At 42.0% G+C, this 20,302-nt stretch overlaps 1 protein-coding gene across 4 annotated transcripts in view; it reads left to right on the plus strand.

The window, feature by feature from the left end:
- The window catches only part of EML1 (EMAP like 1), a 199,156-nt gene that overhangs the window by 154,823 nt on the left and 24,031 nt on the right, over window positions 1-20,302 (plus strand). For all 4 annotated transcript variants that reach the window (XM_064375207.1, XM_064375209.1, XM_064375208.1 and 1 more), the window contains 9 exons: window positions 316-465; window positions 1,437-1,506; window positions 4,016-4,126; window positions 10,604-10,699; window positions 12,329-12,463; window positions 13,604-13,703; window positions 15,137-15,291; window positions 18,421-18,546; window positions 18,819-18,950. In XM_064375207.1, the coding sequence (XP_064231277.1) occupies window positions 316-465; window positions 1,437-1,506; window positions 4,016-4,126; window positions 10,604-10,699; window positions 12,329-12,463; window positions 13,604-13,703; window positions 15,137-15,291; window positions 18,421-18,546; window positions 18,819-18,950 (1,075 nt within the window). The remainder of the gene's footprint in view (window positions 1-315; window positions 466-1,436; window positions 1,507-4,015; window positions 4,127-10,603; window positions 10,700-12,328; window positions 12,464-13,603; window positions 13,704-15,136; window positions 15,292-18,420; window positions 18,547-18,818; window positions 18,951-20,302) is intronic.

Genomic DNA, 20,302 nt, shown 5'->3' on the forward strand with positions numbered 1-20,302 from the left:
TTTAGTAAAAAAATTTAGCTCGTAGATTATAGTAAAAAAAAAGATTAATAATTGACTCAATAGCTCTCTAAAAATAAAACCAACTTTGTAAAAATATTCATTCACATTACATCAATGAATGTTTCCAACTTTACTGCATGCCTTTTGGGGGTCACGTGTATTTGTCACCGAGTATTTGCAATTTCATGTTATTTAAATTAGTGGCAGTAATGATAATAGTTATATGGTATTTTATTGCCTGTGCCTGTTGAATAAAGCTGATGTTTTGTCAGCTCTTAAAGGGGAAAAAAAAATTTTATCTTGACATCCACAAAGCTATGGGTACAGGGGTCGAGACTGCCGTAACAACCTGTACTTGCTTCCAACGGGAGAGACCGTCTACTTCATCGCGTCCGTGGTGGTGTTGTACAACGTGGAGGAGCAGCTGCAGAGGCACTATGCTGGCCACAGCGATGACGTGAAGTGGTAAGTCCTAAAATAGGTCGTTCCTGCTACCCGGAAGGCTGAGGCGGGAGGATCGAGGGAGGCCAGGAGTTCCAGACCATCCTGGGCAACACAGTGAGACCCTGTCTCTAAGAAAATTAATAAATAAATATGTTTCCTGTTGCACAGGTGGAAATAGTATTAGCACAACATGGTCAGTATTGGGACATAACTAAAGAGAAGGAAGAGGGTCCGAGGAAATGAGATCTTTGGGGAAAGCTCTTCCGTGTGTTCCCCGTATGGTGTGCTAGCTACTCCGCTCTGTGAAACACCTCTCATACTTAGTTTTCCAGCCTCACCAGCACATGAGCTTAATGGATCGCATTACATCAACAAAGAGTGCCACCTGTTTGGAGACCTCCTTAACACATCGTGTGTTAAAGGCTTCTAATTTGGGTCTTTATTTTTTGATAAACATAAAAACGTATTGCCTCATGTTTGTGGCTAAGTCAGCTCTTCCCATAATTTTACGTGTCTTCCATAATGGGAATTTATGGAAGATACGTAAAATACGTAGGCATTTTACGTATCTTGGAAGGATGGATGCATGAAGAGATGGATTTATATATTTGTATTTGTCCTGGTTCCTTGATCGATGATAAAAATCCTGTTGGTGAAAGATGATATCTTTCCTATTTAATGTACTCAACATGACTTTTTAATAAAGATTGTAGACTAATGTAGTGGTTCCGAGAAGGAAATGGTATTTTCCCAGCAGAGGATGCTTTTCCGTTAAGTTTGAAAATTCTTAAGAAGAAATAAGGGAGTTAAGATGAAATGAAATAGGCACTAGCTCTCTAACATCATGGTGCTCAGAGAATTTGTTGTGAGTCTGTAAGAAGTCAGGCATTATGTATTTCTTATATTTAAATTTTTGACTAGATTATATTTGAGCAAGGGAAAAGTAAAACTTACTGCAACGTGTAGATGTTTTATAAATATCCTTTTATTAGCCTAGCAGTTCATCCTGACCGGATCACGATAGCAACAGGACAAGTCGCAGGCACGTCGAAGGATGGAAAAGTGAGTTACATTACCTTTTCATCATTTTGTAATGTAACACAGAGTAATTTTTAGAAAACACTATGCTGCTAAGGCTGCTTAGATATAATTATGGTGTCTGAAAACTTCTGAACCCCTCACTAGAATTTCTTACTGTAAATTAGAAGACTTACTGTGTGGCAGGGTGCAGTGGCTCATGCCTGTAATCCCAGCTACTCGGGAGGCTGAGGCAGGAGAATTGCTTGAACCTGGGAGGCGGAGGTTGCAATGAGCCAAGATTGTGCCACTGCACTCCAGCCTGGGTGACAAAGAGAGACTCAGTCTCAAAAAAGGAAAAAAAAAAAAAAGACTTACTGTGACCTTAAAAACCCCTGGAGCTCATCTTAATTTCATCAGATTTTTAAATAGCATTGTTCTGAATAATGAATTCACTAATTCTTAAAACGTTTGTTAACATACATGATAAGCATTAAAGTTATAATTTTAATACAGTTAAAATTATAATAAATAATAATTTTAATATACAACATTTTGCCAAAGTTCAGCCACCCTCTGCCCTGTCCTGTGATTGTCCTGTTAAATCATGACTTTACCCCATGGAATTTGTGTCTGTGTGCAAGTCACAAAAGCTACTAGGAGGTTTTTAGCATAAATTTTGCAAGCACTTCAGCAAGATTTTAATTTGCATTTGAAGGCGTTAGAGAGGGAGCTTGTAGCTTTTTTGATATCTACTTTTATGTAGCTTGTTATTGCATAATATTTTATCTGAAAACTAATTTGTTTAAGTACATCCATTTTCTCAACATGTTTTCATCCAGAAAAAAATGAATACTACCATATTTCAGAAAATATTTTAATAACATTAGATTTTAAATATTAATCTTATGCTATTTTCCATTAACTTTTTTTTTGTTTGTTTGTTTGTTTTTTGAGACAGTTCTCACTCAGCCTGTCGCCCAGGCTGGAATGCAGTGGCACCATCACGGCTCATTGCAACCTCTGCCTCCCAGGCTCAAGCAGTCCTCCCACCTCAGCCTCCTGAGTAGCTGGGAGTACAGGCACATACCACCTTGCCCAGTTAATTTTTATATTTTTTGTAGAGACAGCGTTTCACCACATTGCCCAGGCTGGTCTCAAACTCCTGGGCTCAAGCGATCCGCCCACCTCGGCCTCCCAAAGTGCTGGGATTACCAGGGTGAACCACTGCCCCTGACCTTTATTAATATTTTTTACTTGAAAATAGTTAAGAGAAATAATGGAAATCAGACCGCTATTATGTAAATTCACTTAAATCGAATGGGTCTTTCTCTCTCTTTTTTTTTAAATGTTAAATGGCCTTGAAAAATTCTTTGAAATTAGTGGTAAGCCATTTGTCCCTCCCTCTAGTGGCTTAAAAGTATATTTCAGTTTCTGGCATTAAAATTGAATCAGAACTTAAGATGCAGAGAAAAATGTTATAGCTGTCTTTCAGTTTACCCACAGGGAAATCCGCAGAGGCCTAGTGAATGCCTGTGGAAACCCAGCTACTTAGAGATTAGACTGAACTAGAACCTGGTTCACCTAACGCCTGCCTAGTGTTTGTGCTAATTTCAATGCCAGCACCTTTTCTTATTGATAAATATGCCGGTTGCTCTATGATGCTTTCTTCTATTAAGGAAGAGAAAAATTAGTGTAAATAACTAGGAACACAGTTGAGAGGATTTTAAAACAATTCTAACAATTCTAAATCTTATTTGTACATAATTGGTGTCTGTTTTGCCCAAGAATGTTAAGCTCTTTTATTTATTTATTTATTTATTTATTTATTTTGAGATGGAGTTTTGCTCTTGTTGCCCAGACTGGAGTACAATGGTGCAATCTTGGCTCACTGCAACCTGTGCCCCCTGGGTTCAAACAGTTCTCCTGCCTCAGCCTCCCAAGTAGCTGGGATTACAGGCATGCACCAACATACCTGGCTAATTTTTTGTATTTAGTAGATAGAGGGTTTCACCATATTGGTCAGGCTGATCTCAAACTCCTGACCTCAGGTGATCCACCCACCTCAGCCTCCCAAATTGCTGGGATTACAGGCATGAGCCACCACACTCAGCCTGTTAAGCTCTGAATATTATTTGGTGGTGACCATCTTATGAACTTAGGCATGGTGACACCTTAGCAACAAAACAGACTTTAAAAGAATAAGGCATATGTGAGATTCCATTTTACTTGTCATTTTTCATTTCTAAGATTCAGACACATCCGGTGCACAAATTAAAGTGTCAGTTCCTGTGGTACTATTGTCAAAAATTGGCCATTCAAATTCTAAAACTCAGTAGACCTCTCCTTATTGTTAAATTATCAACAAAGCCCTCCACCTCCTGAAGCCATTGGGAATGTTTTATTTACATGAAAAGGCAGACTCCTGAAATGCAGGAAAAGATCTTTAGTTTTGACAAATTCCAAGTTACTGCCCAAGTAATTTGGTAGCTTCAAAGTAAAGACGTGTGTATAATCATCACAATTGATGGCTCTGCATTTTTTTTCTAAACAGCAATTGCCCCCACATGTGCGCATCTGGGATTCTGTGACATTGAATACTCTCCACGTCATTGGCATAGGTTTTTTTGACCGAGCAGTCACCTGTATTGCATTCTCAAAATCTGTAAGTATGTGCTGTCTTCTTCCACAGGAAGTAGAGAATCAACTCACGGTTAAAGAGGGAGGGTTATAATTATCCGGGCGTATGTACAGATTTGGACTGTGAAACATTCCTGCTTCCCAGGACCGCTCAGTCTGAGGTCATATACATGTCTCATCAGGGCCAATCAGATGTCTCCAGCCACATGGGTTTAATGATGAAAAGAGGCCCCCAAAGACATCATCCTCACTTTCCTTAAGGAAGTTTGCCTGCTCTGGCCTTGAATTTTACCTGTTCCCTTCGAGGGTGGCTCCAGTGTGTCTCTGCCATCCTACTACTGGAAAGGTGTCCCGATCCAGACCCCAAGAGAGGGTTCTTGAATCTCTCATAAGAATTTAAGACAAGTCCATGAAGTGAAAGCAAGTTTATTAGGAAAGTAAAAGAATAAAAAAATGGCTACTCTATAGAGCAACCCTAAGGGATGCTGGTTGCCCATGTTTATGTCTATTAGTTGATGATATGCTAAACAAGGGGTGGATTATTCATGCCTCCCCTTTTTAGACCATATAGGGTAACTTTCTGATGTTGCCATGGCATTTGTAAATTGTCATAGCGCTGGTGGGGGTGTAGCAGTGAGGACAACCAGAGGTCACTCTTGTTGCCATCTTGGTTTTGATGGGATTTAGCTGGCTTCTTTATTGCAAGCTGTTTTATCAGCAAGATTTTTATGACCTATATCTCGTGCCAACCTCCTGTCTCATTCTGTGACCTAGAATGCCTGTGTGGGAAGCAGCCCAGTAGGTCTCAGCCTCGTTTTACCCAGCTCCTATTCAAGTTGCTGTGGTTCAAACACCTCTGATGTTTCTCCCCTCCCCTTTATAAGAGAATCCGTAATCCTAAGGATTGTAGAGGGACAAAGATTCATCTTTGTAACTTCTTCAGGCTGAATAGAGGTGATGATATCCTGCCTAACTGCTAGGGTCTCTTGTATTTGGGGTAGAGAAGAGCTCAGTCAGAAAGCATCAGTATGGCAAGGTGATATCTGGAAGATTAATAAGTGTTAAATTTAAGAAAACATTGAGTAAGCTAATCCTGCATTCCTACACAACAGCAATATATTCCACAACAGTAAAGCAGAATAAACAAAATTATCCCAAGTAAACTAAGTAAGAAGGCTTTTTGTGAACTGGGCAACTGTTGGAACCTAGCTGATTCCAGTGTGTCCAGAATTAGAATACTGATCCAGGTATTTACATTACCCATCACTCTTATTTATTCTGAGCAGCAGTCAGAGATCACTGGTTGGTTCACAGAAATAAGTAGGGTTAGTCTAAATTGCAGAAAAACTTAAAAACAACTGATGAGACTAGAATCTAATAACAAATATACCACAGTTCTTGAAACATAATTTCTCTCTCTAGTCTCCCATTTTTACTAAAGGCAAACCATAATGAGACCAATTTGTTTGCAAAAATAAGCCCTGGTCTTATATACTTGGTTTCATTATTTGTATAAAGTGCAGCAAGAATCATTACTTTTCACATAGGCTTTTTAAATTTGCTTTGATGGAATGCTGTTCCATAAGGAATCTCAGATAATACCTTTTTAAAGCCAAGCCCAGCCGTGGATTTATATCCTCAAATACCTATGAGTTGGGTAAATTCCCCTCTTCTTGGGGCTCCCAAGATAACTTGGGGCTCCTGGGCCTGTGAGAAAGTGACATTCTTTACTTACCATAGGTCAGGAACCCTGTACAGGGACTGTGGAGACAAGGTATGAGGCCAGTTTCCCCCAAGGGGGTTCTATTGGCTCTGCAATTCAAGTTTGATTTCTTAAAGGAAAGCATGCCATTCCAGTCAAAGCCTTGGTAAAATAACCAGTTTCTCTAGTTGTGTCCTGTTACAAATGAAAACAGCTTCTTTATACTTATGCAAGTAACAGTATTGCCATAAATTAAGAATATTCATAAATAGTTTCTAAATTCTGGAGAAATCAGAGAGAAACAAATGTGCTTCAAATTTTGTTCATAGCAGTATACTTTACTTGATTGTTAAAAGCTCTAAATAGCTCAAAAGAAAAGTTTTTTTTTACTTTGAAAAAAACAAAGGATCAGCAACGTTTTAAGCAAAGTCAAAAAAGATGACTCCAGTCTTCTATTGATTTGGTTCATGCAGTTAACTCCTGTTCTGCTTTGAGATTCAGGAACAGTTGAGCTCTCCATGAGAATCCTGACAGTTTTTTCCTCTATTCTAATGTTACAACTTCGAAAGTTATCAGAAACTTGCATTGAAGAGCACCTGTTAAAGGCCTATAGCTGATTATAAGCCACCTTTTAAATAGGACCAAAACAAGATAAGAATTGTCTGTGAATGACAAAAAATATTAGGACAGCCACTATTAAAACCACAATTGACAGGGAAATGTGGTTACTCCTGGACCATACAATAATTTACCGTAATAATTACAACTATTAATAACATACAGTAAGTTATATCAGAATTATAGGAGTTTCACCTAATTTGGAACACATACCAATAACATATTTGTACAAACAGCCCAAAGAAAGTCAATTTCCTATTTGACAATGCTTCCTGTATGACTTTTATATCAAGCCAAATTTCACCTTTATGTTAGTGTACTATTGATGTTAAATTTTCTTAATGAAACCTCATAGACAAATCTGTTCAATTTTTTTTTTTTTTTTGAGACAGAGTCTCACCCTGTCACCCAGACTGGAGTTCAGTGGCATGATTTCAGCTCACTGCAACCTCTGCCTCCTGAGTTCAAGCAATTCTTCCACCTCAGCCTCCTGAGGAGCTGGGATTACAGGTGCACACCACCACACCTGGCTATTTTTTTGTATTTTTGGTAGAGATGGGTTTCACTATGTTGGCCAGGCTAGTCTCAAACTCCTGACCTCAAGTGATCCACCTACCTCAGCCTCCCAAAGTGCTGCAATTATAGGCATGAGCCACCATACCTGGCCAATCTATTCAATTTTGATCAATATGACCATAAGGCAAGATTTTTATAAACCTTTTATTAACCCCTTACAATTTTTGTTTAAAAGCAGATCATTGCTCAAAGAAAAATCTGTTGTGCTTTTATTCCAACATTTAATTTACAGAAAAACTGAATAGTACCCCTTTAACTTTAGCCAGTATGTTCACACAGAATTTCTTTTACAAGGTTAATTTTTCACAAATCTTCAACAGCTTGCTTAAACCTTCAGCTTTAGCCTATCTAATTTAAAGCAATCATTTAACCTTTTAATCTAGGCCAAAAAACCCCACATTTCCATGCCTTCTTATAATCTATTACCAAAAACAGATTTCACTTTCTGTATTCACTTTATATGTAAAACTTTTTATTTCCCAAAAATTACTTAAGTCATGTGAACTGAAAGGCATTACACTTTTTACTTTTTTGACAAAATAATTGATTTAAGCTCTTATTACACCAGTTAATCAAACATTACACACATAATACATATAAATACACAGACAGGAAATACAGGCCTCATTCCCTAAGCTCGGAATTGAACACTAATTCCAGGCTACCATTGTGATAGCAGAGACCAGGATAAAGTACTGCCACTTGGTTACAAGGCCAAGCTCCCAAGGACATGAAACAAGATAAGAGAGAAACTTTTTTTAGTGTTTTTTCAGGTACCTGCAGCAAAATTTATAACTGACCAGTTTGCTGTGCTGTCTTGACAGCGGGCTTATAAGGGTCCTAGGCCCACATTCTATCCTACGGTACGCCTCTCCATGACAATGATATAGAAAGACAAATTTATAACACACAGTACAACAGCTTCTCTACAGCTTAAGATTAGCCTCACAAATCCTTTTTCCCTGTTAATCAAAACTTTGCAAGAGATAAACAGTGATTTTTACCGTTCATTCAACCAGTTTGCACAGAGAGAGGGAGAGAGAGAAAGGCCAGAAGCCTGACTGTAAGAAATTCTTATCTTTTTGCTGGCATGCCAGGCTTCTGGGTTTCCTTTCCCTGAGCAGCCCTAGTGACCCAGCTGGCCGCACCATAGCCCTGGGGGCCAAGCTGCATCATAAAGGAAAATTATCTTTTTCCATCCTGGCCAGAGCAAAATACATATGACAAAACGTAGACATTGGCCATTCAGCTTAGCACCCAATATCAAACTGGCAAGACTCAAACATACTCCTGATTGGCCCCATCATTGTTAATCCAACCTCCAACCAGGAGTTTCAACTTACAGTCTCTGGGCAAGATGGTGGCCCTGAGTAATAGAAAACATAGAACAGGAAAGGAGACAGAGAAGAGCATTGCCTATGGCAGGGCAGGGAAGGCGAAGAGCTCAGGGAGGCCACAGAAAGACCTGCCCACTGCAGCGACACTGAAAAGTTCAGGTGGCTCCTTGTTGATAATGAAGGGATCTTTGCCAGGAGTCCCATCAGCTCTTAAGTTTCCCCTTTTGGGGAGGAAAAAATTCCCCATGTCCCATGATCTTGTACATGCCTAATTCTGTCACTCTTAGCCATCAGCAAAGAGTGCAAGGCAGATTAATCCAAAAAGAATAGCAGTTAACATATCATAATGCCAAACCTGTTCTTAGCTGAAAGGAACTTTACTGACAGGGCCTCTAACCCCCTAAATCTTAGGAAGGACTCTAACCTTCCTAAGTTGGGCCTTGAACCCAAAGTCTGTCAAGCGTTCTTGCCTTTTATTAAGAGGGGTCTTTAACCCACTCTGTCTTAGGAGAGACTCTTAAATTGGGCCTCTAACCCAATCCCATCCTTTTCCCCAATATATGCACCCCACTTACCCAACATCAGCTAGTTAGTGTGTACAGATGATTACTTTTCTTTGGTTCGTGGGTCTCTTCAGTATCATCCCTTTGGGATTCACCAGAAAGGCATTACCGGACCCCAGCACTTACTCAAAGTTAGCCTTTGGATGGGAGGTTTTCTCAATATTGTCCCTTCTGTGGTCGCCAGGAACATGTCACTGGACCCTACCACTTACCCAAGGGCAGCCTTTGGGTTGGAGGTTTCCTCAGTATCTTCGCTTCATGGTCACCAGAAAAATGTTACCAGAAAGGGGTCCCTATCCAGACTCCCAAAAAGGGTTCTTGGATCTCACGCAAAAAGGAATTCTAGGCAAGTCCGATATGTGAAAGCAAGTTTGTTAGGAAAATAAAGGAATAAAAGAAAAATCATCTGTACACACCAACTGGCTGATTTTGGCTACTCCAGATACAGAGCACCCTGAGGGCAGCTGGCTGCCTATTTTTATGGTTCTTAAAGATATGCTAAACAAGGGGTGGATTATTCATGCCTCCCCTTTTTAGAGCGTATAGGGTAACTTCCTGACGTTGCCATGGCATTTATAAACTGTCATGGTGCTGGTGGGAGTGTAGCAGTGAGGACGACCAGAGGTCACTCTTGCCACCATCTTGGTTTTGGTGGGATTTAACCGGCTTCTTTACTGCAAGCTGTTTTATCAGCAAAGTCTTTATAACCTGTGTCTTGTGCCAACCTCCTATCTCATTCTGTGACCTCGAATGCCTGACCATCTGGGAATGCAGCCCAGTAGGTCTCAACCTTATTTTTACCCAACCCCCATTCAATATGGTGTTGCTCTGACTCAAATGCCTCTGACAATCCCGACGTGGCTGGCAGGAAACCTCGTCACAAGCAGGGGCTGGACAGGGCCTTGTGGTCTTCCAGCCTTCCTCAGGATGTGCTGGTTCAGCAGACACTCTTTTAAAGCACTTCAAAAATCCATATTCATACACATGTGCAAGTGTTCACCTGAAGATACCCCCATGCTCCTGTGCACTTACACCCCCAGTGCTGAGTCCTCGTGCAGCCCTGCAGTGGCCAAGCTCACAGCTGGTAACAGCCCCTATGCTGTGCCTGCTTTGGGCACTGTCTGCTCTAGGAGGGGCCCTTGTTTTCTTGGAACCCAGTGGTGAAGAGACACCCCTTGGTCCCTCTCTTCCCCTGTTTCTTCATTACCCATCATTTACCTGCTCTTTCTGTCTGGCCAAGAAAGCCTGTCTCGGCCGGGTACAGTGGCTCACACTTCCTAACCAGCATGTTAGGAGTCTGAACTAGGAGGATTGCTTGAGTCTAGGAGTTTGTGACCAGCCTGGGCAACATAAGGAGATCTCATCTCTACAAATAATAATAATAAAAATTAGCTGGGAGTGGTGGTACACACCCGTGGTCCCAGCTACATAGGAGGCTGGAGTAGGAGGATTGCTTGAGCCTGTGAGATCCAGGCTGCAGAAAGCCATGATTGCACCACTGCACTCTGACCTGGGTGACAGAGCAAAACCCTGTCTCCAGAAAAAAAAAAAAAAAAAAAGAAAGCAGGTCTCAAAAGCATTGGATGAGTATTCTTTAACTACAATGTAGCAGACTTATTAAAAATAAAATTTGATGTTCATTTTTAATCATATTCAACCTACTTTATTCTCAGATGTAGTCTTCCTGTGAATAACTTTCTTTTCAGAACGGAGGAACCAATCTCTGTGCTGTGGATGACTCCAACGACCACGTGCTCTCTGTATGGGACTGGCAGAAAGAAGAAAAACTGGCCGACGTGAAGGTCATGCTCCAAGCGTTTTCCAGGCTGCATTAATGTTTTCATTAATTAATTAATTAATTTCCAGAGCTGCCCTGGCATAGCTATAGCCCCCTTTCAGCGGGCTCCAGGGCCCATTCCCACCCCAGCCCTTGCATATGATGCCTTCACCTTAGAATCCTTTGGCCCCGGCCCCTCTCCCCTCATGGGACTTTAACCCCAGGTCCTATTAGGTTTTTTCTCCTTTCAACATGTCTGTAAGATTGTTTTCTTCCTCATTTCATAGCCACTACCCTTTTAATCCATCCAGTTATGTATTTGCTGGCTAGTTCTTTCATTTGCTTGACACACCCGAAGTGCCTGTTGTGTGCTCGCACGGCGCGTGGACTCCTGGAGGTGTGCTTAGATGTGAGGTGTGCTCGCTGCCCGAGCCCCTGCAGCTGCGGGAAGGGCAGGTACAGACAGGGGCCACCAGCACAGGGGCTCCTCCAAAGTGGAACAGACTCAGGAAAGACCAGCGGGAGCCCCCGACTGAACCCCAAATCCTTCCCAATGGGATTCCTCCTGCAAAGGGCCCCTTGGGACTTCTTTGACCGCCTCTAATCCATTTTGCACAATATGTCAAATTCCCTTGCCTCAACTTTCTGATGTTTTTCTATTTCTGTTTTCTATTGGATCCCTATTTTTGTAGAATTGAATTCAGATTTCTCATCTTTGCCTATGTTACCCTTAGATAACCTTACTCACCTAACTTTCTCTCCTGCATGTCTGGGGGCGCCTCGTATTCTAACCAGGCATGCTCCCTGACACCTGTGTTCATGCCCCAGCCCTGCCTTCTGATATTCTGGGCAGGTGTTTAAATGCTTCTTGCTATGTTGCTAGGTTAAAAGGCATCAGAGGCAGGTTATTACCCAAGCTCAAGAATGTGTAACTGCATTATTAAATAGAAGCAGTGATCACAGCCCCATTCAGGAGACCAAGGTGCGGGTCTTAGAAGTTAGGATGTGAGCTGGAGGTGGCACCCGAAGAGTTAGATTTACTCCATGGGACCCCAGGCTGGGTCACTGAGCTGCAGGCGGAGTCCCAGGAGTCAGAACCAGGAGGGACTCCCTGGGGAACCAGGCAGCCAGAGTCAGCCAGGAACAATGACCTTTGTGAAATCCATTCCTGGGCCCTCCCTGGAGATTGCATTCACTAGATGAGGGGTGAGGCCTAGAGATCTGCATTTTACCATTTTGTGGCGATTCTATCCTGCAGCCAGACTGGGAACCCATGACCGGCAGATGAGAGCAAACACTTGCAGTTCTGCAGTCCCTGTGCTCTAACTCCCTCCTCAGCAAAGCATGCTGCATGCCCGCTCCATGCCTGACCCTGGGTGAGGCCCTGGCATAGACAGAGGACGCACGTGTGCTCCCTGTCCTCAAGGGTTCATTGTCCAGTGGGGGAGACAGACTAGGAGGAGGCATTAGGGCCCACACCAGCATCCACTTGATGTTTCTAGCCAGATGGATTTAATGGGGGAAGTAATCAAGAGGCATCCTGCTTGGCTTGAATTTGTTATTTATTTGTGACTCAGATTTGACTTATTTTCCTACGTGTCTCTTATGCTTCTTAAGAGATGTGAGGCATCCGAGTCCCCTGTTTTTCCTGTAGTGTTCTAATGAAGCTGTTTTCGCTGCGGATTTCCACCCCACGGACACCAACATCATAGTCACCTGTGGAAAATCACATCTCTACTTTTGGACACTAGAAGGAAGCTCCCTGAATAAGAAGCAAGGATTATTCGAGGTGAAGTTAAATTATGCTTTTTGCTTTGTCTTTCTCCGAATGGTATATGCAGTTGGCTAGAGGCGTCTGTCTGGGGGCTGTGGTAATCAACACGATCCCTCAGGATCTCTCACATAGTTGGGGAGCGCATTGAATCTGGTGGATAACACTGGTAATGAAGTGAAGAAAAGGACGAGCATGCCTGGGTGGAGGGCAGGGAAAGGATGCAGACCCAGGGAGCACCGAGCCTCCCACGGCGGCCCTGGCTGCAGAGAGCATCAGATGATGAAGGCATCGGGAGGCGGGCAACCTGGCTTGGCAAAGGACGATAGAGACTCCCTGTGCCTTTTGTGTGGACATCATGGGGCTGCAAGAGCACCAGGGAACAGCACCTCTTCCCAGGGGTCCCTCTGCCACCACCACCTTGAGGCTCGTTTCAAGGACAGCTTTATTCTGGTGCTCAGGCCCTGCCCTTTAGGCTGACAACATAGCCCACCCTTCTCCCCGGCCAGTACCCTCCTCTGCTTGAGCCGTCTGTAGCTTTATGATTCCCCAGCCACTTGGAGTTGCTAGAAATCGCTTTGTCTTAGAGCAGTTAATCTCGCAGCAGAAGTTATGTAATAGTAAATGGAAATGCAAGGTGTGCAGAGTGGTTACAGAAGCTGATACTCTCCAGCTTGAGACCACTGTGAATCTAGATGTTATTAGTACAAATGCAAGGTTGTCTGGAATATATATATAGGTTGCATGGATAAAATATATATATAATTATATACATATAAGATATGTATATAATACATGTATACAAGGCTTTTTAAGCCCAAGATATTATGATGGAATTAAATAGGTTGATTAGGAAATCTACTGACAGATTATAATGATGAAATTAATAATAATATGTGTATAGAAATATATAAATATGTATATAGTTATATGCTGATATAATTATATAATTAAATGTATGTTTATATATTTTATGTGTTTATATATACATAAAATTATGTCTATAATTAGATATATTTATATAGGTTTTATGGATTATATATTAAATATTACTAATTTTTAATATATATTAAAAATTATATATAATATATATTACTAACCTATATATTATATATATAATTTTATATCTATAATTTTTTTTTTAACTACATTCCACAGAAACAAGAAAAGCCAAAGTTTGTCCTCTGTGTGACTTTCTCTGAAAACGGTGACACCATTACTGGAGATTCGAGTGGCAACATCTTAGTTTGGGGAAAAGGTAACAAGTGATTGTTTCCGAAACCAGTGGTTTACAGTAATGTTGTGAGTAGGAGCTCAGCATGAGTGCTTTAAGAATTGTCTGTTAATACAATGTATAGGAGTAGGATTAAATTTCAGGTTACAGAGACACACATATACACATGTACATGTGTAACTTGAAACCAGAAAACTAGAACAGAGGAAAAGTGTAGAATAGTAAGAGTTACTGACCTTATAGCATTCTGAAGGGCTCCTTAAGCCCAGGATATTATGATGGAATTTAATAGGTTGATTAGGAAATCTACTGACAGATTATAATGATGAAATTAATAATAATATATAATCTACTGACAGATTATAGTGATGAAATTAATGACTGCTTATAGGCCTATAAAATATTTAAATAACTATTCTGATTTATATAGCATTTGGCAGACATTTATTGAAAGCTAATTATGTGCTAGACACTGTGAACGTACCACTGAGTCAGACCCAAATCCCCTGCTGTCCGTGAGCAAACAGTTTACTAAGGGAGATTCATCACTCAGAAAGCATGCGTCCACTTAAGGCCAGTGAGCATTTATGAGCACTTACACAGGGACAGGGAAAAAGGGAAAATCCACCATCCCTGTCATCAAGGATCTTAGCGTTTGAGTAGTTGGGGCTGAAGGTGGAGACGACCCGTAAATGCAATTTCAGAAGCATATGGTGACATTTCCAGTATCCCTGCTGCTCTTGGCACTAGGTGTCTTATCCACAGTTCATTTAATCCTTAGATCGATCCTGCAGGGTGAGCAGCAGCCCCATTCCACCAAGGGGGAACTAAGTACAGAGTAACTAAGACACTTGTCCAGAGAAACAGCTCACTAGAGAGCTGGGATCTAAACTCACAGCCCACGTTCTCAGCCACATGGTGCTTCAACCATACAATGCAGTGTTTGCATATTTTCCTTCATTCTAAAGTAACACCTTTCCTGCTTGTCTGGTGCGCTGTGAATGTCTAGAAATTGGATCTTCATAGATTCATATTGCCATGATGTGCTCACTGACAATATTGCCTTTAAAAACCAAAGTCAGGGCCGGGCGCGGTGGCTCAAGCCTGTAATCCCAGCACTTTGGGAGGCCGAGGCGGGTGGATCACGAGGTCAAGAGATGGAGACCATCCTGGTCAACATGGTGAAACCCCGTCTCTACTAATACAAAACATTAGCTGGGCATGGTGGCGCGTGCCTGTAATCCCAGCTACTCAGGAGGCTGAGGCAGGAGAATTGCCTGAACCCAGGAGGCGGAGGTTGCGGTGAGCCAAGATCGCGCCATTGCACTCCAGCCTGGGTAACAAGAGCGAAACTCCGTCTCAAAAAAAAAAAAAAAAAAACCAAAGTCAGATGAGATTAGAAAATGAGCAAGCAGCCTTTTGACAATGTGCTAATGATGGTTTCTTGGTGTGTTTAGGCACAAATCGAATAAGCTATGCGGTTCAAGGGGCCCACGAGGGTGGCATTTTTGCACTTTGTATGTTAAGAGATGGCACACTGGTGTCCGGAGGCGGGAAAGACCGAAGGCTCATTTCTTGGAGCGGAAACTATCAAAGACTTCGTAAAACTGAGGTAAGTCGGCAAGGCTACTGCTGAAATTTGTTTTTAACCTTAAACTATTATTCTTTTTTTATTAGTCTGAAATCTGTAGCTTATAGTTTTGAAAATTGTTTAGATGAAATTACAGTATATGGAAGCAATGTATTAAAATCCTGGAGGCAGGTTAAATATAGCTAATAAAATAGAATTAGTTTTATAAAACTTGAGGTTGTAACACACTTTATATTTAAAATATTTTTATTCTCAATTTTCCAAGGGAATATCACCCACATTTTGATTTATTATAAAAATCTATCTTCTCTTTTAACTTCTTCTTTTTCTTTTTTTTTGAGAACAGGGTCTAGCTCTGTCACCCAGGCTGGAGTTTAGTAATGCGATCACAGCTCACTGCAACCTCTGCCTCCTGGGCTCAAACGATCCTCCCACCTCAGCCTCCCAAGCGGCAGGCACACACACCACCACGCCTGGGTGATTTTTGTACTTTTTGTAGAGATGGGGTTTCGCCTTGTTGCCCAGGCTGGTCTGGAACTCCTGAACTCAAGCGATCCTCCCACCTCAGCTTCCTAAAGTGCTGGGTTACAGATGTGAGCCACCAAGCTTAACTTTTTTTTTTTTTTGAGACAGTGTCTCACTCTGTCACCCACACTAGAGTGCAGTGGCACAATCTCAGCTCAGTCCAACCTCCGCCTCCTAGGTTCAAGCAATTCTCCTGCCTCAGCCTCCTGAGTAGCTGGGGCTACAGGCGCCTGCCACCACACCCGGCTAATTTTTGTATTTTTAGTAGAGATGGTGTTTCACCATGTTGGCCAGGATCTCTTGACCTTGTGATCTGCCTACTTCAGCCTCCTAAAGTTCTGGGATTACAGATGTGAGCCACTGTGCCCAGCCACCTCCTTTAACTTTTCATTTCTAGCATGTTATTTTGGAGACATTATTGCATTGAGTGAACTAATATTTGTTGAGTATCTGTTTTGTCCACGGCACTCAACATGCTCCCTCGGGCTGTGATTCATTTTGCTACCCAGTGTACCTCCCATTACCTACTTGGCAGCCCTACATTCCTGGCACCAGAGGCAAGACAGTTAATTCTCCTTCTTCCCACTCAGTGAATTTTCTCCCCCAAGTTTCAGGAAGTCATTAACAGACACTGCAAAATTGGCCTCATTCTGAAGGGTGATTTTTTTTTTTTTTGAGACAGAGTCTCGCTCTGTCCCCCAGGCTGAAGTGCAGTGGTACAGTCTCAGCTCATTGCAACCTCCACCTCCCGGGTTCAGGCGATTCTCCTGCCTCGGCCTCTTGAGTAGCTGGGACTACAGGCACGTGCCACCACACCCAGCTGATTTTTTTGTATTTTTATTAGAGACTGGGTTTCACTGTGTTAGCCAGGATGGTCTCGATCTCCTGACCTCTTGATCCACCTGCCTCGACCTCCCAAAGTACTGGGATTACAGGCGTGAGCCACTGCACATGGCCAAGGTGATGCTTTTCATCCCTATCTTAGAATGGACAGATTGTAGGACTTTGAACCCAGATACACACAAAACACTTATATTTTACATCAGAGAGCAACATGGCACTATGTGCTGGCAGTGTGAAAATTTGGTTCTGTTGATTATTTCCCTTAATAAAGGAAGTTCTTCAACTGAGCTTTGGAAATCACTTCCCCTTGCATGGAGATTCTGTTGTGAGAACATTTTTAATAATAAGATTTGACCAGCATTTGGTTGAACATATTGTGAATTGCTAGAGTCATAGACATGCCTATATCATATTATAACTGCAAAGAAAGCTCCAGAGCCCCATCTAATTTCATAAAAGCGATTCAGTCTTTGTTAGTATCTGATACCTCCTCATTAGCGTGGGCCATCATCAACTTGTCTCGAATCTGTGCTAACAAGACACACTGGAGAGTGTGAGTGAGGGGAGACTGCTGCTTACCCTGGAATGGGAGAGCCTCATGGCAGCCCACCAGGGTCAAGCTGCAGTGTTTGTTCTTTTATAGTGCAAAGTTTCATCATAGAAAATTGTTCTTAATGGGTGTATTTTGCAATTCTATCTCTTAACATAGATTATTCCATATATCTGTGTTGATTTTTAAACTGAACAGAGTGACATTGCCAAAGAATTTACCATTTTAAGTTGTATTATGGCAGTGTTATATTATTCTTTTTTTTTTCTTTGAGACAGTCTGGCTCTGTCACCCAGGCTGGAGTGCAGTGGTGTGATCTGCAGCCTCCACCTCCCAGGCTCAAATGATTCTCCCACCTCAGCCTTCTGAGTAGCTAGGACTACAGGCATGCACCACCATGCGCCGCTTTTTTTTTTTTGTATTTTTTTAGAAATGGGGTCTTGCTATGTTGCCCAGGCTAGTCTGGACCACCTGGGCTCAAGCAATTCACCTGCCTCAGCCCTCAAAGTGCTGGGATTACAGGTGTGAGCCACCACGCCTGGCCTATATTTATTCTTTACTTTCCAAATTGTATCTACTAACACGTAGCATTCCTTATTTTTAAATTTTGTCTAGGAAAATGCTTTTTCTGAACAACCTTACTCTGCTGATGCTTCTAAGATATATAAAATGTTTGTAGTTTAAAGATAAGCCTTAGGGTTTTGATCACTCACTCAATAGTTGGCTGTGGTATCCTTGTTTTTTGAGATGGAGTTTCGATCTTGTCACCCAGGCTGGAGTGCAGTGGTGCTATCTCGGCCCACTGCAACCTCTGCCTCCTGGGTTCAAGTGATTCTCCTGCCTTAGCCTCCTGAGTAGCTGGGATTACAGCTGCCCACCACCATGCCTGGCTAATTTTTGTATTTTTAGTAGAGATGGGGTTTCATCATGTTGGCCAGGCTGGTCTCCAGCTCCTGACCTCAGGTGATCCACCCACCTCAGCCTCCCAAAATGCTGGGATTACAGGTGTGAGCCACCACGCCCACTGGCTGTGGTATCTATCTATCTGAAACTCTTTATATATATGTATATATGCATATACAACATATATATTTGAATGTACATTATATGTATACACATAGATATATGTAAAACTGTTATAGAGACTATCATTATGATAAATGAATGAATGAATGAGCTAACAATTGAATGAAATGGTACATCTTTTCTTTTCATATGACTTTTCAATGCAGATTCCAGAACAGTTTGGTCCAATACGGACAGTGGCCGAGGGGAAAGGCGATGTGATCTTGATTGGTACAACTCGAAACTTTGTCCTGCAGGGCACTCTGTCAGGGGACTTTACACCCATTACTCAGGTACGATCCCACTCAGCAGGCCCAGCAAACACTCTCATTTTGCATTGTATCAGACTCTAATCAAGCATTACAGAGAAGTGCTCATTACTGTATTTTATACTACGATACTTTCCTCCACCTCAGAGTTTCAGTTGCTGCCCTAAGATGGGAGGAGAGAAAATGTTGAGAGCAGTTATGAAGTCAGCATGAAGCCATGGTTCACCATCCCTTACAGCTCCTGAGTGTGGACTGTAGCAGCTCAGAGAGCTTCTGTTTGTCTTGGTTTTTTGTAGGGTCACACTGATGAGCTCTGGGGACTGGCCATCCATGCCTCAAAACCTCAGTTCTTGACCTGTGGGCATGACAAGCATGCCACTCTCTGGGACGCTGTGGGTCACCGTCCTGTCTGGGACAAAATAATAGAGGTAAACATGTACATTACATTTCCATTGTCCTTACAGAAATTCATCTGAAACATGTTCATTTATTTTTTTGCATGAAATCAACAGTGATATAAAATTGTCCCAAAGCAAATGTCATTTAATTTATCTATTTAGAATTGCCTTAGCATTGCAATTGCATTTAACAGTGTTACTTTCACCATTGCCTCAAGTGGTCTCAGCCATGTAATTTTGAAGTTTACTGTTGAAATCTTCTGAAAACAAATTGTTCTTTTCAAGTTCATTGTCAGATTTTCTGAGTACAGTCTCTCTCAACCACCTTAAGAACCAGGAAATACTTGTTATGAGCCTGCATTCTGTTTACTGTGTACCCTTTGGGAATTTACAAGCTGTACTAAACACATGATTGAATATATCTCTACATTTTGAGTTTGATGGTAAAGTAAACTTTTTGTTTGAAAGTCTTTGTGAACTTTGCAAAAGAAACTCTGATGACCCGTGAGAGTGTTGAAATACCCTTTCCCCACCTGTATTTCTTGAGCACTGACTGACTGTTTGCATGCCAAGCACGGTGCGTGTATTTTCCTTAATCCTTGTAGCAGCTCTGCAGGTTGAAGAAGTTTTTTTTAACTTTGATTTTATTGATTAGGAAATTGAGGTGTAGAGAAGTTAAATAACTTGCCACGGTCACTAAGTTAGAGAGTGACGGAGCCAGTGTTAGGACCCAGCTCAGTCTGACCCCTAAACTCTTGTTCTTTCCACTGCATTGCACTGCAGCGAATCAAAAGCTCATTCTCTGTTGCCTGTGCCCTCATGACCTGTGCAAACCCATTGCACAGAGGAAATAGCCCCTCTGTAAACCACACACATCATCCTTTCATCCCCCACAGAGTCATTGGCATGTCCCAGGTGCTAGGTCCAAGTTTCGGCTCTCCTTCCCTTCATTTTCACAGAAAGGGTGCTAGGGCCAGCTGAGTCACGAGGTGGAAGGGCCCAAGGGGCAGGCACTGCCACTCAGCAGGTATGGGCCACAATGGCAGGAAGGAGCTAAAGGAAACAATGTTCTGTGTTCTGCCTGTGCCCTGGTAGTCCAGGAGGGCTGAAGGCAATGACAGCTCCTTTACCAGCCTGTTAATCACTTAGCCTAACATAAGGGTCAGAGCTCTAAACTGGAAGCCAGAGAACTGCAATGAAGTCCTAGCTCCTCTGCCTACTGGCTGGTGACTTCCGACATCTGTAACTCAGTGTCCACATCTCAAAATTGTTACGAGGCCCAGATGAATGACATAGACAGAAGTGCTTTATAAATGGTAAAGCTTCAAGTGAACATGATTTCTGTTTGTATATTAGTGGCAGCTCTGAGCTTAATTACAGCT

This window comes from Aotus nancymaae, unplaced genomic scaffold (assembly GCF_030222135.1).
Source record: "Aotus nancymaae isolate 86718 unplaced genomic scaffold, 86718_ANA_hifiasm-v0.15.2.pri h1tg000011l, whole genome shotgun sequence".
Classification (NCBI taxonomy): Eukaryota; Metazoa; Chordata; class Mammalia; order Primates; family Aotidae; genus Aotus; species Aotus nancymaae.